This window comes from Pogona vitticeps, chromosome 10 (genome assembly GCF_051106095.1).
Source record: "Pogona vitticeps strain Pit_001003342236 chromosome 10, PviZW2.1, whole genome shotgun sequence".
Lineage (NCBI taxonomy): Eukaryota > Metazoa > Chordata > Lepidosauria > Squamata > Agamidae > Pogona > Pogona vitticeps.
Window position 1 is genome coordinate 6,670,535 of NC_135792.1, and position 15,250 is coordinate 6,685,784.

Genomic DNA, 15,250 nt, shown 5'->3' on the forward strand with positions numbered 1-15,250 from the left:
TGTCTTTCCCTCACAAAGGTTCACGTCGCATTTTCTTCTCGCTGCCACCAGTGGATTACCTCAATCCACAATATAAATGATGTTTGCCAGAGCACTTGTCTTGTGAACAGAAACAGAACTTATTTACTGAAGTGAAGCAGATTGGATAAATAACAGGAGTTTCTCAGATGCACATTATACATAAGCAAATCATCAACAGTTCTCTCAGTAAATACTTCTTTTCTATTGCTATATCATTACCACCTTCTCTACCTATTTACCTAACCAGCCCTATCTCTCTCAGTCTCTGTTCCCTCTCTCTCTGACTAACCAGCCCTATCAGACTCCTCCTTCTCCTGCCAAGCCTCAAGCAGCTGCTGAATCCACCTCTCCAGTCCTCTCATACATTCATGCAAATCAGCTCATGAATATGAATAGCATGAGTGACGTGGGCAATTGTCACAGTCACTGCTGTAAGATACCTTGGATTTTCTTAGAAATGGGTGAGTAACACCAGACCTACATATACTTTTCCAACCCACTCCTCCACTAAAAATCTTGTCTCTTGCCCCCAAGGAAGGAAGGACAGAAGGAAGGAAGGAAGGAACCACTTCATCTTTCATCTCATTTTGCTTTCTCTGCAGGTGTAGGCTATGCTGTGATCCTCATAGCCCTCTATGTGGGTTTCTACTACAACGTGATCATTGCTTGGTCTTTGTACTACCTGTTTTCATCATTCACCCTGGGGGAACTCCCATGGACCAAGTGTGGCAATCCCTGGAACAGCCCCAACTGCACCAATCCCAGGAACGGATCATCCTTTGTCACAGGCACCTCCTACACCAAGTACAAGATCACTCCTGCAGCTGAATTTTATGAGTAAGTGAAAATCTTTCTGGAGATTTTGCTTCTCAAAAAAGAAAACATTTAAGTCATTTCTCTGGGATTTCTGTCTTGTCCTTCACAATAAACAAGCTCCTTCTGTACAGAAGCTTGGTTTGCCAGTGATGGATGTGAACTCCTTTTGAGGCTATAAATACAAGGAGACTCATCCTAGATCAGACTAAATGTCCATCCAGAGTGTCAACATCTTAAGAGACTTTTGCTACTAATGATATGCTAACTGTATTGTCTACCTGTATTGCTTGACCTTTACACATGAGTTGGAATTCCTCGCAGTTTTTAAGTAACCCCTGAGAAAGGGAGTGGGAAATGCATTGAGTTGCAGCCCCCATTAATCTTTGCCCATTTAAGACAAGAAATCTGAAGAATCAACATTTTTCCACCCTTCCTCAGTATCTGTACAAATAAAAGTTGAGGAGGGAACAGGGTTAGGGGCTTGAATGATGATAACCCTACCTTTGATCTCATAGCAATGACTGGCAGAGTCTCATTTTCACATTATGGCCCTAGGTACAATGAAAAGCTCTTTATGGCAGGAACCCCTGTATCCACAGGGTATCCATTCCATGGTGTACCACAAGTGCCTATAACTGCAGATATTAGTAAACTTTATATACGACACACAAGGAGGTGAGACAAAGGCCACAAGGCCTGCCCCATGTACATTTTATATAGGGCTACAGTAAACTGTGGTTAACTGAAACTGTGGATATTCTCTCATGAATATGGGGAGTCTCAGAGCATGTGGATGCGGTCCATTCAAAACTGAACAAATCAACATTGGTTGGTTGGTTGGTTGGTTGGTTGGTTGGTTGGTTGGTTGGTTGGTTGGTTGGTTGGTTGGTTGGTTGGTTGGTTGGTTGGTTGGTTGGTTGGTTGGTTGGTTGGTTGGTTGGTTGGTTGGTTGGTTGGTTGGTTGGTTGGACTTGGGCAAGCTGGGTCTTCATTTCAGCGACCTCAGAAGAATGGAAAGCTAATCAGGATCAAAATATTTGTTAATCAGGATCAAAATATTTGTGTACCCATCGATACTGCTGACCATGAACTGCTGGTAACCCATCTGGGGCTTCCATATTTATGTGATTAAATGGTGCAGAAATCGGTTGTTTATGCTAGTCATCTTGAAAATAGTAAAGGGGCACGTACGGGGGGGGAAGCATAACTTTGTCTCTATTATTTTATCTGGATAGTAATTATGTCAGTAGGGGATGACATAGAAAAGGAGTGTTTCCTTTCATTCTCTGTATAATAGCAACAAAATGATAACACAGGAAGGACGGCCAGAGAGTGGTTCTTCTTATCACATTGGCAGCTCAAGAACAAACATAGATTGCTTTCTTCTTGGCAAAGGGCCTTCATTTCACAATTGGTTTCATTAAGTTTTATTAGATCGCTAGGCTTTTTCTGAGGAAGAAGCCCTCAAGTGCAGTGCTGGCCCTGTATTTCTTTAGGGCTTTGAACAAAACACCTTCAAATGACTCCCTTCTGCCTCTGGAGCATCAAGTGCCTCATCACCACCATGGTCGTCAGTAAGCTCCTCATCAAAGAGAGATCTGCTAGCTTGGACTGCCACTCCCAGAATTCCCCACAGAGAGCTGTGCTGCTAGGGACTTCTGAGAATCATAGTCCAAGAACCCAAATCTGTGTGCCTCTAATTGAAAATATAAACACATAAAAAAGAGCCATCAAAAAGAACCAAAAGCTTTACCAAGTCCAACATCAAATGCACACAGTGGCCATAGGTCACCTGGGGAAAGCCAGCCAGCCAGCCAGCGGTTCAACTGCATCCTTTGTCTCGTGTCCTTCAGGTGTTGTGTCTGATGCTGGAGATAATGCATAATCATCTTGATTCGTGGTCTTTAACGAGCCTCCCTTCAATGAATTCACGAAGCTATCCAAGTTTGAAACAGTCGCTGTATATCTCTTGTAATTTGATCATGACGGGTTAATTCTCCTTTCCCACCTGGGGGCAAATTGGTCCCGCAACTCTGAAGCTCCTTTTAGGAACAGATAAACATGTTTTGACATTCAAACAAGGATCTCCCTTATAACTTAATCCTGGTTCTGTCTGCATTTCAAGCAGTTAGTTCAGCTACAGGAGGGATGGAAAAGGTTGATGCTCTAGACCAGTGGTCCCCAACCTTGGGCCTCCAGATATTCTTGGACTACAACTCCCAGAAGCCTTCACCACCACCTCTGCTAGCTGGGATTTCTGGGAATTGAAGTCCAAGAACATCTGAAGGCCCAAGGTTGGGGACCATTGCTCTAGACCACTGCTCTAGAGCAATGGCTCCCGACCTTTGACCAAGAACCTTCCCCAGATGTTCTTGGTCTAAAAAACCCCAGAGGCCTTCACCCCCAGCTGTGCCGGCCAGGATTTCTGGAAGTTGTAGTCCAAGAACATCCAGGGACCCAAGATTGGAAACCAATGCTCCAGATGTTTTGGCTGATACTTCCCATCAGTATGGTTCGTGGCAAGGCATTGTGGGAAATGTAGTTCACTAATTTTCTCTACTCCCCAATCTCCTACCCTGTAATATTTCCCCCCATCTCAAGCTTTTACCTTCTATGGGCAAGTGGAATCTATGCAGCTGCAACTCTCTCTCGTCTGCTTAGGACTTGGGGGTTTAGGTTTGTTTGTTCTGGCTTCTTTTGAAAGACCAAAACTGAAAAACAAAATGGGCACATCCCACAGAGTCACGTCATGTTCTTTTAAATTCAGTTTCCTGTTTAGGCTTCATATCCTTTTAACAGCGCCATAAAGACCATACTTTCAATGAAGCTCACAAAGGAGAAAGGGCATACACAACAGAGGGGGGAATCTAAGAGTCTGCCACAGTTTTACAATGTGTTTGTTCCTCTTATCATACTCCTGATGCTCGCTGTTCTGTCTTAGTCTCAGAAAACTTTCTCATATAGACAAGTTTTGCAATCCTGGCAATCACCTTGTAAAGTAGGCCAGGTGGAGACTCCCGAGAAACTATCGTACCAAATAGCCTGTGGACTTGATTCAGAAAAATTCCAACTTCTCACTTGAGTCATCCGGGATCAGACACATTTCTGTGCAGTCGGGCTGAAGCAGGATGGCCAATTTTGGTTCCAGGGTGAAGCGAACTTAATTTACAAATTGCTTTGGATCCAGAGGACAAATCAAATTGGATGGAGCATAATTTGCCATTTCCCCATGCTGGACTCCTGTGGACGGGTTTTTCCCAGTGTGGAAGAAGTCACCAAAAAGCTCTGTCTCTCATGTTGAATAGGTGGGTCTGTGAAGGAAGTGGGAGTGAGAGGAACACCTCCTCTAAAGATCTTAGAACTGGAGGATGCTCATATGGGGAGATGGAGTCTTTTTAGATAGTCCGGACCCAAGTTGTATAGATCTTTGTAGGTCTTAACCATGAGTTTTCCTTCTTTTTGTTTTAACTACTGTTCCTTGAAGTCCCGGTTGGTGCTTGGCTTCATGAAACCTGGGTTGCACAAATAAGTCACACTTTGGCAAGACTGGACTAGGTCCGATGGAGGGGAGGCGTGGTAGGCAAGAGACACATGAGTGCTGCTCTGTACAAAGTGAAACCTACCACTCCTCTGTCTCTTTTTGGCCAGACGACGGGTGTTGCAGCTGAACCAAAGCCGTGGGATTCAAGACGTCGGACTGCCCCAATGGCAGCTCACACTGTGTCTCTTGGTAGTGGTGATTGTTCTTTTCTTTAGCCTGTGGAAAGGTGTGAAGACATCTGGAAAGGTACGGCAAATACTGTTTAATTCACAGAGCCTTTACCCATCTATTCCTCTCTCTAGTCCTTGGGTCCCCATATGTTCTTGGACTACAGCTCCTGGGAATCTTGTCCATCACAACTAGCAGCGAAGGATTCTGGGAGTTTTCATCCAAGAACATCTGGAGACTCAAGGTTGGGAGCTCCTTATCTAGTCAAAACCAAAACAGTGTAGTCATTAAATAGCCCTTCTCATTCATTCTACACATGGATAGACCTATCATCCCTACGGTTGATTTCCTAGCCTCTCCTCCTTTGCAGCTCCTTTATCATCATACAGAGCCACCCATCTCTAAAGAAGACATTTTTGCTCATATGTGAGCTCTGCGTGTGAGCTAGAGCCCTGGAAAATCAGGGTATTTTGTTGTGTGAAGAGGCCAACATATGAGAAGGGATGTCTACTTTGCCAATCTGTCATGTTCCATCTGGAGAAGGCAGTACAAAGAGAAGTAATATTTGGTCCTCTCCTCTAGGTGTGGGTGGAACTTTGTGAGGAACCACTGAATAATCTTTGAATTAGACTGGGACTTGAGAGAACTAGATTCTAGCCCCCCCCCTCCAGTGTAAGATCAACGTGGTGACCTCAAAGCACCATCTCAAAGTATGATCCATAGTTTTTGTGTTCCTCTCATCCTACAGGTTGTATGGATAACAGCCACGTTGCCTTATGTTGTCTTATCTGTACTGTTAATCCATGGGCTGACATTGCCTGGTGCCTATGACGGAATCAAAGAGTACCTCAATATTGATTTCAGAAGATTGAAAGAAGCCACCGTGAGTGTTCGATTTACCCCTTCTTTTTTACAAATAGACACTGCAGGAGATCACAGTAAAGCCGTAATAAGAAAAACATGCTTCACTGAAATCATTCATGCTATTATTATCCATATAACAAAGTAAATCCAATTTTGCATAAATGTGTCTAATTTCTGTCTCTCTCCCTCCCCCCCCCCCTTAGTCTTGGGAGGTAACTTTGGCCCTTTTTCAATGGTGTCATAGTTTTTCAAACTAATCCTTGATGTCAGGAGTCTTAAATGGAGTCCCAAATCTGGCATAAACTATTCCATCTTTAGGAACCAGTCCTGTTAATAGTCTGTTTGCACCAGTCTAAGTGGCACTGTGGGTTAAACTGCAGAAGCCTCTGTGCTGTAAGGTCTGTAGATCTTCAGCTGTAAGATCGAATCCACGTGACGGAGTGAGCGCCCGTTGCTTGTCCCAGCTCCCGCCAACCTAGCGGTTCGAAAGCATGCAAATGTGAGTAGATAAATAGGAACCACCTTGGTGGAAAGGTAACAGCGTTCTGTGTCTAAGTTGCACTGGCCATGTGACCACGGAAACTGTCTTCGGACAAATGCTGGCTCTATGGCTTGGAAATGGGGATGAGCACCGCCCCCTAGAGTCGAACACGACTGGACAAAAATTGTCAAGGGGAACCTTTACCTTTTAAGGGCCTGTCTACACTGTGAAAATTGGTTGAGTTGGTGCTTAAAAAGATCCATACCTTCAGTGCAATTTATTTAAACTCATCCACAAAGGCAGAACAAAGAGCTATTTTGCATCTCAGTGACTCATCCCAAAAAGGCTGCATGCCCTAGCCTTTTGCCAGAAAGATACGGGGCCAGCTCTTAAAGGGGAAGGATGGATAGTTTTAAGTAGGAACACAAATGGACAGGCTCTAAGTTAGCAATGCCAGATGAATTCTGAGTGACTATGGGGTTCCCAACCAAGGCTCTCCAGATGTTTCAGATTATCACTTTCAGAAGCCCTCGGCTGGTATGTTAGATGGTCTGGGACTGTGGCTATTGTAATCAAAATCATCTGGATGGCACCAGGGCAACTTTTCTTCCTTCTCAGCAATCCCAGCTATGATATACATCCCTTTTTGTAATCTGACATTTCAAACAACAAGAACAACAATTTTACTTATCTCATGAGGAGTAATGCAGTAGTACATTACTGCTGTGACTTCAAATGGCAAAATTTCTTGCCACTCATCTTCAGAATATGCTTATTAGGGCTTATCACCAATTAACAAACAAACAAAACAAAAAAAGCCTAATCAGGCTATACTAAAACTGAATGCATTTTGTTTGGAATTAAGCTTCTCTAGAGTTAGTGGGACTTCCAGTGGATTGATAAGTCTTGCACTGTTCTAAAAATGCTATATAAAAGTGTCAGGAGACCTGTAGAAAGCAATGTATGGATGGAAAATGTTGTTTCTTAAAATTGGTCAATGAGACACTTCGCCAGTGGATCCATTCTGTGAGCAGAAACATATCCTGGATCCCTGATTTTAGCTTTCATTTAATGCTAAACTATAAACTAAGGGATGTGGTGGCGCTGCAGGTTAAACCGCAAAAGCTTCTGTGCTGCAAGGTCAGAAGACAAGCAGTTGTAAGATCAAATCCATGCAACGGAGTGAGATCCCATAGCGTGTCCCAGCTCCTGCCAACCTAGCAGTTCGAAAACATGTAAACATGTGAGTAGATAAATAGGTACCACCTCGGTGGGAAGGTAACGGTGTTCCATGTCTAGTTGCGCTGGCCACATGACCACAGAAACGGTCTTCAGACAAAACGCTGGCTCTATGGCTTGGAAATGGGGATGAGCACTGCACCCTAGAGTCAGACACAACTGGACTAAATGTCAAGGGGAATCTTTACCTTTACCTTTACCTATATCCCAGCATCACAGACCCTATCCCTACCTCCCCTATCATTATCATCTTAGAACTGCAGAGTTGGAAGGGACTCTAAGGATCACCAAATCCAACTCCTGTCAAGGAGGCCCAGTGGGGGGAATCGAACTCCCAACCTCTGGCTCCACAGCCACAGACCTTAAACCAATGAGCTATCCAGTAATAATTTTATTTCCTTTGTTGTTTAAGCTTGCACTCTCATTTCTCCTCTGGTATGTGTTTTTAAAAGAAAGCTAACTTTCTCTGTGATGGTTGTTGTAGATTATCAGACACAACAGACCTTGAAATGTTGACTCGGCAGTGACACTGGGTATTGACTTCATTTGCCAGTGCAGCTTTCCCAAACTATTTGCAGTTTGCTAAATATTTTTCCAAGAGGTGCCAGCCAGTCTCTCCCTCTGAGCTGCAGGGATGCGTCATGATGGCATTTTGCTGGTGCATAACTCTTGCTTACACATAATAAATGGCAAATTTACAGTATAAGGAAGACAGAACAATCAGGGGATCTACAGACAGTCAAGTATTAGCAGGAAGCTGTATATAGAGAACAATGAAGAAAAGATACATGAGCTTCCTGGCTTCTCAGATTTCATTGAGCAGCTTTTGCTGCTCCTTTTGTGAAACAGATACGCAGTTTCAGAGGCTAGACATCTACGTAGCCACCATTCATTCATCACTGCGGAATCAATGCCGTTACAACTTCCTGCCATTGGAATTTCAGAGGCCTCAGACTGGCATGGGGCAGGCCATTCCAACACCACTCCTCCCATTTATCAGGGAAACTCCAACAAAGCCAGAGAAAGTCAGATGCATAATCTACTTTCTATGGATCTAATTTCTGAAATCAAATCAGATAGCCTGTTTTCTAGATAGACAGTCTCCAAGGGCAGCCCCACATTGAATTCACTATAGTAGTTACAGTAATCAAATGCTGGACGTACATGGCCTTTGGTACATCAAAGTCAAGCATTGCTTGCTAAATTTCCAGATTTGGCTACTCTCTTGTTGTTTTTAAATTTGTTTTCTTTTATCTCACAAGGTGAAGAACAGGATATAGATTAATGGCATTTAAATTTTTCTTTGTGCAGGTATGGATTGATGCAGCCACCCAAATTTTTTACTCCTTAGGAGCCGGGTTTGGGGTCTTGATAGCTTTTGCCAGCTACAATAAGTTTGACAACAACTGTTACAGGTAATCCAGGTGCTGTTATTTTCTTTGTTCATCTTCAACCTTTAATAAATATTTATTAATAGATTAATAAATAAACGGATTAGGACCTTCCTACCTGTCTGTGTGCCTCTCCCTCAAAAGGTCCACCTGTCCCATCCATACCTCTTATAATGGGATGCTTCAGGTGGCCACTCCGAGGAAGGACCAGAAATCTCTTCATAGAAACTGGCCCTTCTAGGTGGTGACCGCATCGCTTTGGAACTCCCTTCCATCTGAGGTGTGATTGGACTCATCCCTCCCTGTCCTGAGGAGACAAGAGGAGACCTGGATATTTTTGAAAGCCTTTCATAGCCTTGCCTCCAATTAATTAATTAATTTTATGTTTTGATTATTATTATTTTATTTATTATTATTATATTTATTCTATTTCGTCTTGTTAGCCACCCTGAATACTGGCTCTGCCACTAATTACACAGGATAGATAGCTAGCTAGATAGCTAGATAGCTAGATAGCTAGCTAGCTAGCTAGCTAGCTAGCTAGCTAGCTAGCTAGCTAGCTAGCTAGATAGATAGATAGATAGATAGATAGATAGATAGATAGATAGATAGATAGATAGATAGATAGATAGATAGATAGATAGATAGATAGATAGATAGATAGATAGATAGATAGATAGATAATGAATCAGAGGTTTATTTATTTTCCATTGTTTTATTTCAAATATATAAATTGGAGCACTTAGTTCCTTTTTAAACAATGTGATCTTAAATAAGTATGGAAAGGAAGCAAAAAATTCAGATAGTTGTTTCCTCAGAAGGGGTTAATTCTTGAGTTTACCATATTAATGTTTTATAATATACTGTATAGACATTTCTCTCTCTTTCTCATTTCCATCTCTCTCTCTCTCTCTCTCTCTCTCTCTCTCTCACACACACACACACACACACACACACACACAATAATAATAATATGAAATGATACCAAACCAGCAGAACAGTTTAAAATAATAAAAGAAGCACAGAGCTGCATTTATTGGAGTTAAGAAGAGAAAAGATTAGACAGCCTAGGTAAATATCAAGATCTTTGCCTGGCATCTGAAAATAATTACGTTTGGCACCAGGTGACTCTCCTCTGGGAGAGTATTCCAAGCAGAGTTTGGGGAAGTTACTTTGTTTGAACCACAGCTCCCAGAACACTTCAGTCAGCATATCCGCTAGACTTAGTACTAGAGGGTGCAGGGGGAAATGTAAGGTCCGAATGTCACTCTTCCAAGTTTTGTTGGGAAGCCCTTTTCAGTGATGGCCCCTGGACTTCTTCTAGAGCATCTAGAGACATCCTCCAGGAGAGGTCTCGGAGGCAGCTGAGCTGATGCAAGAACAAGGGGTGTTTAGGACGGACATCTGGGGCAAGATTATTAATGTGTTGTCATTGTCGTCGTCATCCCCATCGTTATAAATATTGGAACTGCAGAGCTGGAAGGGACTCGATGGATCAAGTCCAGCCCCTGTCTCAAGGAGACACAGTGGGGGAATCGAACTCCTAACATCTGGTTCCTCAGCCAGAGACCTAAACCACAGAGCTATCCAGCAGCTCTACTGCCTACCTAAATAGAAGCGTCAGCTTTTCCTCCACCATTAAAATTGACATCAAGACAAAATATTTGGACCAGGGAGTCTGTATTTTACTGGAAAGAATTGGGAAAGGGACATGTGTTTCAAGATTACACCAATGCAAGAATAAGGTGATACCCGTATTGAACCACTAAAAAAAGAGAGAGAGAGAGAGAGAGAGAGAAAAGGAACAAATTGCAAGCTTTTGTGGGCAAAATCCCACTTCCTCAGGCCACTGGGGATTGTTTCACATCTCCTGTGCTGAACTTTGCTAACAAGAAACCCACAATCTGAGCAGCAGGTCATTTTGTTGGCTTTTTGGCAACTTCTCAGCTGCCTGCAAGTACGCCTTGGTGATAATTAATAGCCATCATCTTGTAGCAGCGGTGACACCTGTAATCACCCATGGTTAACCAAATGACAACTCTTTGCCTTGGGCAATTAGATTACTGTTAATCGTAACCAATCACTTGGAAGTGTGTCTTTAAAAAATGAGGGGGGAGGAACGGGCCGGGCGACTTCCCACATAATTGCTTTTCTCCTGTGATCTGAGTAAATTTACCATGGAACGTCTTTCTAAAAAATAAGGCCAGCACTACCCCTGGATCTATTAAACAGAAAGGTATTTTGAGAAGAGAGCCACAACTGTTTAAGATGACTGAAAAGTTATTAAATTCTTGTTTGTGCATTACTGAAAATATCAATTTGCCCTGTTTTCTGAAATATTATTTCATCTTTAATCAACTTAACATAAGATTTGGATCCAAAGCAAATGGAATATACTGTGTTTGAAGGGAATTATCTATCTATCTATCTATCTATCTATCTATCTATCTATCTATCTATCTATCTATCTATCTATCTATCTATCTATCTATCTATCTATCTATCTATCTATCTATCTATCTATCTATCTATCTATCCATCCATCCATCCATCCATCCATCCATCCATCCATCCATCCATCCATCCATCCATCCATCCATCCATCCATCCATCCATCCATCCATCCATCCATCCATCCATCCATCCATCTATCTATCTATCTATCTATCTATCTATCTATCTATCTATCTATCTATCTATCTATCTATCTATCTATCTATCTATCTATCTATCTATCTATCTATCTATCTATCTATCTATCTATCTATCAAGTTGCTAGCAGATTCACATATGTTTTTAAACAAATTATAGGTTACAATTGGTTTTTTTTGCTAATGATTTTCTGGCTTTTCCAGAGTTCATACTACTTACATGATGCCCAGTTCCACAATGTCTTTGACACTGGGGGCTTCCTTCCTTTCTTTTGCTATCTTCTGTTTTGCCTCAGGGACGCCTTGATGACCAGTACGATCAACTGTGTCACCAGTTTCATCTCAGGATTTGCGATTTTTTCTATTTTGGGCTACATGGCTCATGAATACAAAGTTGGCATTCAGGATGTGGCCACTGAAGGTATGAGGAAGGCTGCTCTCCAGCCTACAGCCCCAAAACTGAATTAATTCGCAGTTGATCATTGTCATATGAATATTACTCAGACAAACTTCAGTCTCATTGCCATAAAGAATAAGGACTAGATTGACTATTTTCAAGGGGTGTTGGTTTGTTTTCTTCCTAGGTAGGAATGTTTCAGTTTATATACTGCTTCGTTGTACTGGTGTTATTAGTTGTGTAAAATGGCTATAGTGACACCTACTGACAGATTATAAGCATTGCAACATAGCAGGTTTATGTTTCCAACCAAGGGATGTAGAAACCCCCTGAACTAGTGTGACTGCTTCAGCAAAAGTCAGTTTTATCCAATGTGAACAACAATAATAACAATAATGCATTATACCAACTTGCCTTATGTTTATGAAATCAGGAGACAAATTCTATTTTCTTCTTTAGGACCCGGATTAGTTTTCATCCTTTATCCAGAAGCTATTTCAACGCTTAACGGATCAACGTTTTGGGCTATAGTATTTTTCATAATGCTGCTCACACTGGGCATTGACAGCTCTGTAAGTATTTCTCTCTCTCTCTCTCTCTCCTAACTCCCTCTGTTTGCTAATCCTTGCTGTTCTTAGAAGCATAGGCTAAGACAGTCCTTTGTACACCTAAAGAACTGTGATTTTTTTGGGTTAACTGAGCGCCATCCACAGTCTTCTATAGTACATTACGACCCATTTCACATGGTCTCCCAGATTTTGGGGAGGTTCAGGGATCCATACTTTACAGTCAAGAGGATCTACTGATTCCAACCAGTTGAACCTTCCTCAACCTGGTATTTTTCAAATACGTTGGACTACAGTTCCCATTCTCCATTCTGGTTTGGGATTCTTGCTAAAATAATATTAGCTTGGTGTTTTTTTTTCCCCTCCAGTTGAATTCAATTGGTGGTTTTAGTGTAATTCACAACCTGGTTTGTTGAAATGACATGAAAGGAAGGGGAAATGTTTTCATCAATGCAGATATGTATTTTATTTAACTATGAATTAAGAGGTTATCAGAAATGCCTGGTTTGTTCCAAATATTCAGAGTACTCCAATAGCTCTTGGCCTTTCTCATTCTTAACTCTGAAGTGGCATCAAGATTTCCATCCTGTCTATATTTAAATCAAGAGTCAGTTCACTTCTGGGAAAAACAAACACAGTCCCTGGCAAAAGTATATTGGTTGACACTTTGTGATGCTCATGATGCCTCTTGCAATTTCATAAGAAGAGGTGGCCAAGAAGAAGAAAACAAGGCTTAAGGGATTTCAGTCCTTCACCTGTAAGCTTTTCCATGATGAGCTTGGGTTTGTAGAAGCTCATTTGTTCTTAACATCTAAACCCATTCACAAATCCTTGTGCTGTAGAAAAGAGATGACATCACTTTCAGTAAAGGAATGTCAAGTTTCTCCCATTCAACTCGATAACGCATGGAAATTATCAATTACCATTTTCAAAACTATGGACAGATAACCTGTGTGTCACCTGCTCATGCTGCTGCCCAGGTGACCACTATTGATAGGTAAATTCCAGGCCATTGCGATCTCTTTGTAGGGTCCTTTATCTTGAAACTCGGTTGAAATTGGACAACTGTTCAGACAGATGCAAATCCTGTTCAAATAGATGTGAATCCAAGAATGCTTGTCCCATTCTTATGCACAAAAACAAGAGCTTTTTTCCCCCTGTCCATTTGGGCAAAGGTCTTGACATTTCCAAGAACCATGTTACATTCAAATCATGAACATGGTGCAAAACTACTCCGCTTACTGCTGTGTTTCATGGACTTATAAAAACAGAAGCACTGAATGGGTTCTTGGCATCTTTTTGAACAATTAGTTGGCCCTTTTCTGGCTGATGTCTGTGCGCGCTTTGCTTCTCAAAAGGACACGGACATAGTTTTACGTAGAGACACGTTGTTCGAATTATAGCACACTTGAGCTCCTTGTCTCAACTCTCCTGGGGCTTGCAAATTTCTCTTGGCCGTGACTAATGCAAACTAGCATGAAGCCGTGAGAATGAGAACTTTAATAAGCATTCTTCCAATGTCTGCTTTTTCCTTCCCATAATAAAGACAAAGAAAGAAAAATAATAATAACAATAATAAAAAGGTTGTCCAATGCACAATTAAATTGGTGAAATCCCCTGCTACAGGATGTGGTATTAGGTGTTCAGTTTAATAGTTTGGTTTTATTAAAGGTTTAGAGCTATGCTCAGAGGACCAGCTTCACCTACATCTGCGAGAGTACACAACTATCCATGAAATCTCCCATGCTCAGACACATATCTGTTTGTTTTTGTTTGGAGAGTCAAACAAAAGTTTCTGTCCATCTTGCCCTTGTTATGAGGCTCCCTTGTCCATCTTGGCTTTTGGTCTGGCCAGAAGTGGAGGCAGACTGACCTTCTAATTGGTCCGTTCCAAAAAGTGAAATCATAAATGATCTCTTAGAGAACATTTACTAACCAATGGCTCTTTTTTTGGTCTTTTCTGCTCCTTCCTTAGATGGGTGGCATGGAAGCGGTCATCACCGGCTTAGCAGACGATTTCCAGATCCTCAAAAGGCGTAGGAAGCTTTTCACATTCTGTGTCTCCTTCAGCACCTTCCTGCTCGCTCTTTTCTGCATAACAAACGTAAGTATCCCCTTTGGGAGGGAATGCCTATACTAGGGCTCTCAAAATGAATTGATTTTAAGGAAACGAGGGAGGAAAAAGTCCCATCCATTTTTAGGTCAATTGCGGGAGGCTCCAAAATGGACAGGCAGGGCGGAATAATTTTCTGCAGGGTTTGGAGTATCTAATATATGATACGATGTGGCATAAATATATTAAGGAAATCAGCCACCTGCACTTCTCAGCCAATACAAAACTTACAACGTTTTTAATGCTCTCTGCTCATGAGCATCAGCCTAAAATTACGGAATCGAAAGGTGACCTGTTGGAACTCATTCGTTCAAACAATAATGTCTCCATTATTATGTCTGATAATTCCCTGGACTGTTTTCAAAGTCATACAATAATTCTGGTTTTTCCTTGGCTCTCATTTAGAAAAAGACAGTTGCTAAAGCATAGCACAGGAATTATAATTTTAGACCTTAGAACTGCAAAGCTGGAAGGGACCCTATGGATCTCTGAGTCCAGCTCCTATCAAGGTGGTACAGTGGGAAATCAAACTCCCAACGTCTGGCTCTACAGCCAGATACCTAAGCCAGTGAGCATAACACTTTGGTTATCTGGAGCAGCCGTGTCTCTTTTGCTTTCGCCTTCAGTTTTTGCTATAATATTAACATTTATTTATATCTACGAAATGTATCTGCTGTTCCACGTAAGAAATGATCTGGGGGTGGGTCAGAACCACCAACAAGACAATTTTAAAAAAATTGGAGCATGCAGTTTGAAAGTAATGTGTTGAAAGTTAATGTTGTGTGGTTTGTTTAGTCCAAAAATGTGTGTTATAAAAAGCTGTTTTCAGGTGCTTACAGAACTTTTTTCCTTTTTTTTTTTAAGAAAAAAACTTTATCAATGATTCTCAAAAACCTCATTAGAATCAACATAGTAGTCTTCTTCCTTGATTTGATTCAGTGTGTTGCACAATTTAAAATCATGGACACATCTGAAATATGGGTATAATTAAAAACAAATTTA

At 41.6% G+C, this 15,250-nt stretch overlaps 1 protein-coding gene across 1 annotated transcript in view; it reads left to right on the plus strand.

The window, feature by feature from the left end:
* SLC6A2 (solute carrier family 6 member 2) overlaps positions 1-15,250 on the plus strand; it is a 49,531-nt gene that overhangs the window by 22,108 nt on the left and 12,173 nt on the right. Inside the window, exons 3-9 of the mRNA XM_072980495.2 lie at positions 624-858; positions 4,486-4,624; positions 5,295-5,429; positions 8,442-8,545; positions 11,469-11,593; positions 12,029-12,141; positions 14,111-14,239. Coding sequence (XP_072836596.1) covers positions 624-858; positions 4,486-4,624; positions 5,295-5,429; positions 8,442-8,545; positions 11,469-11,593; positions 12,029-12,141; positions 14,111-14,239 — 980 coding nt within the window. The remainder of the gene's footprint in view (positions 1-623; positions 859-4,485; positions 4,625-5,294; positions 5,430-8,441; positions 8,546-11,468; positions 11,594-12,028; positions 12,142-14,110; positions 14,240-15,250) is intronic.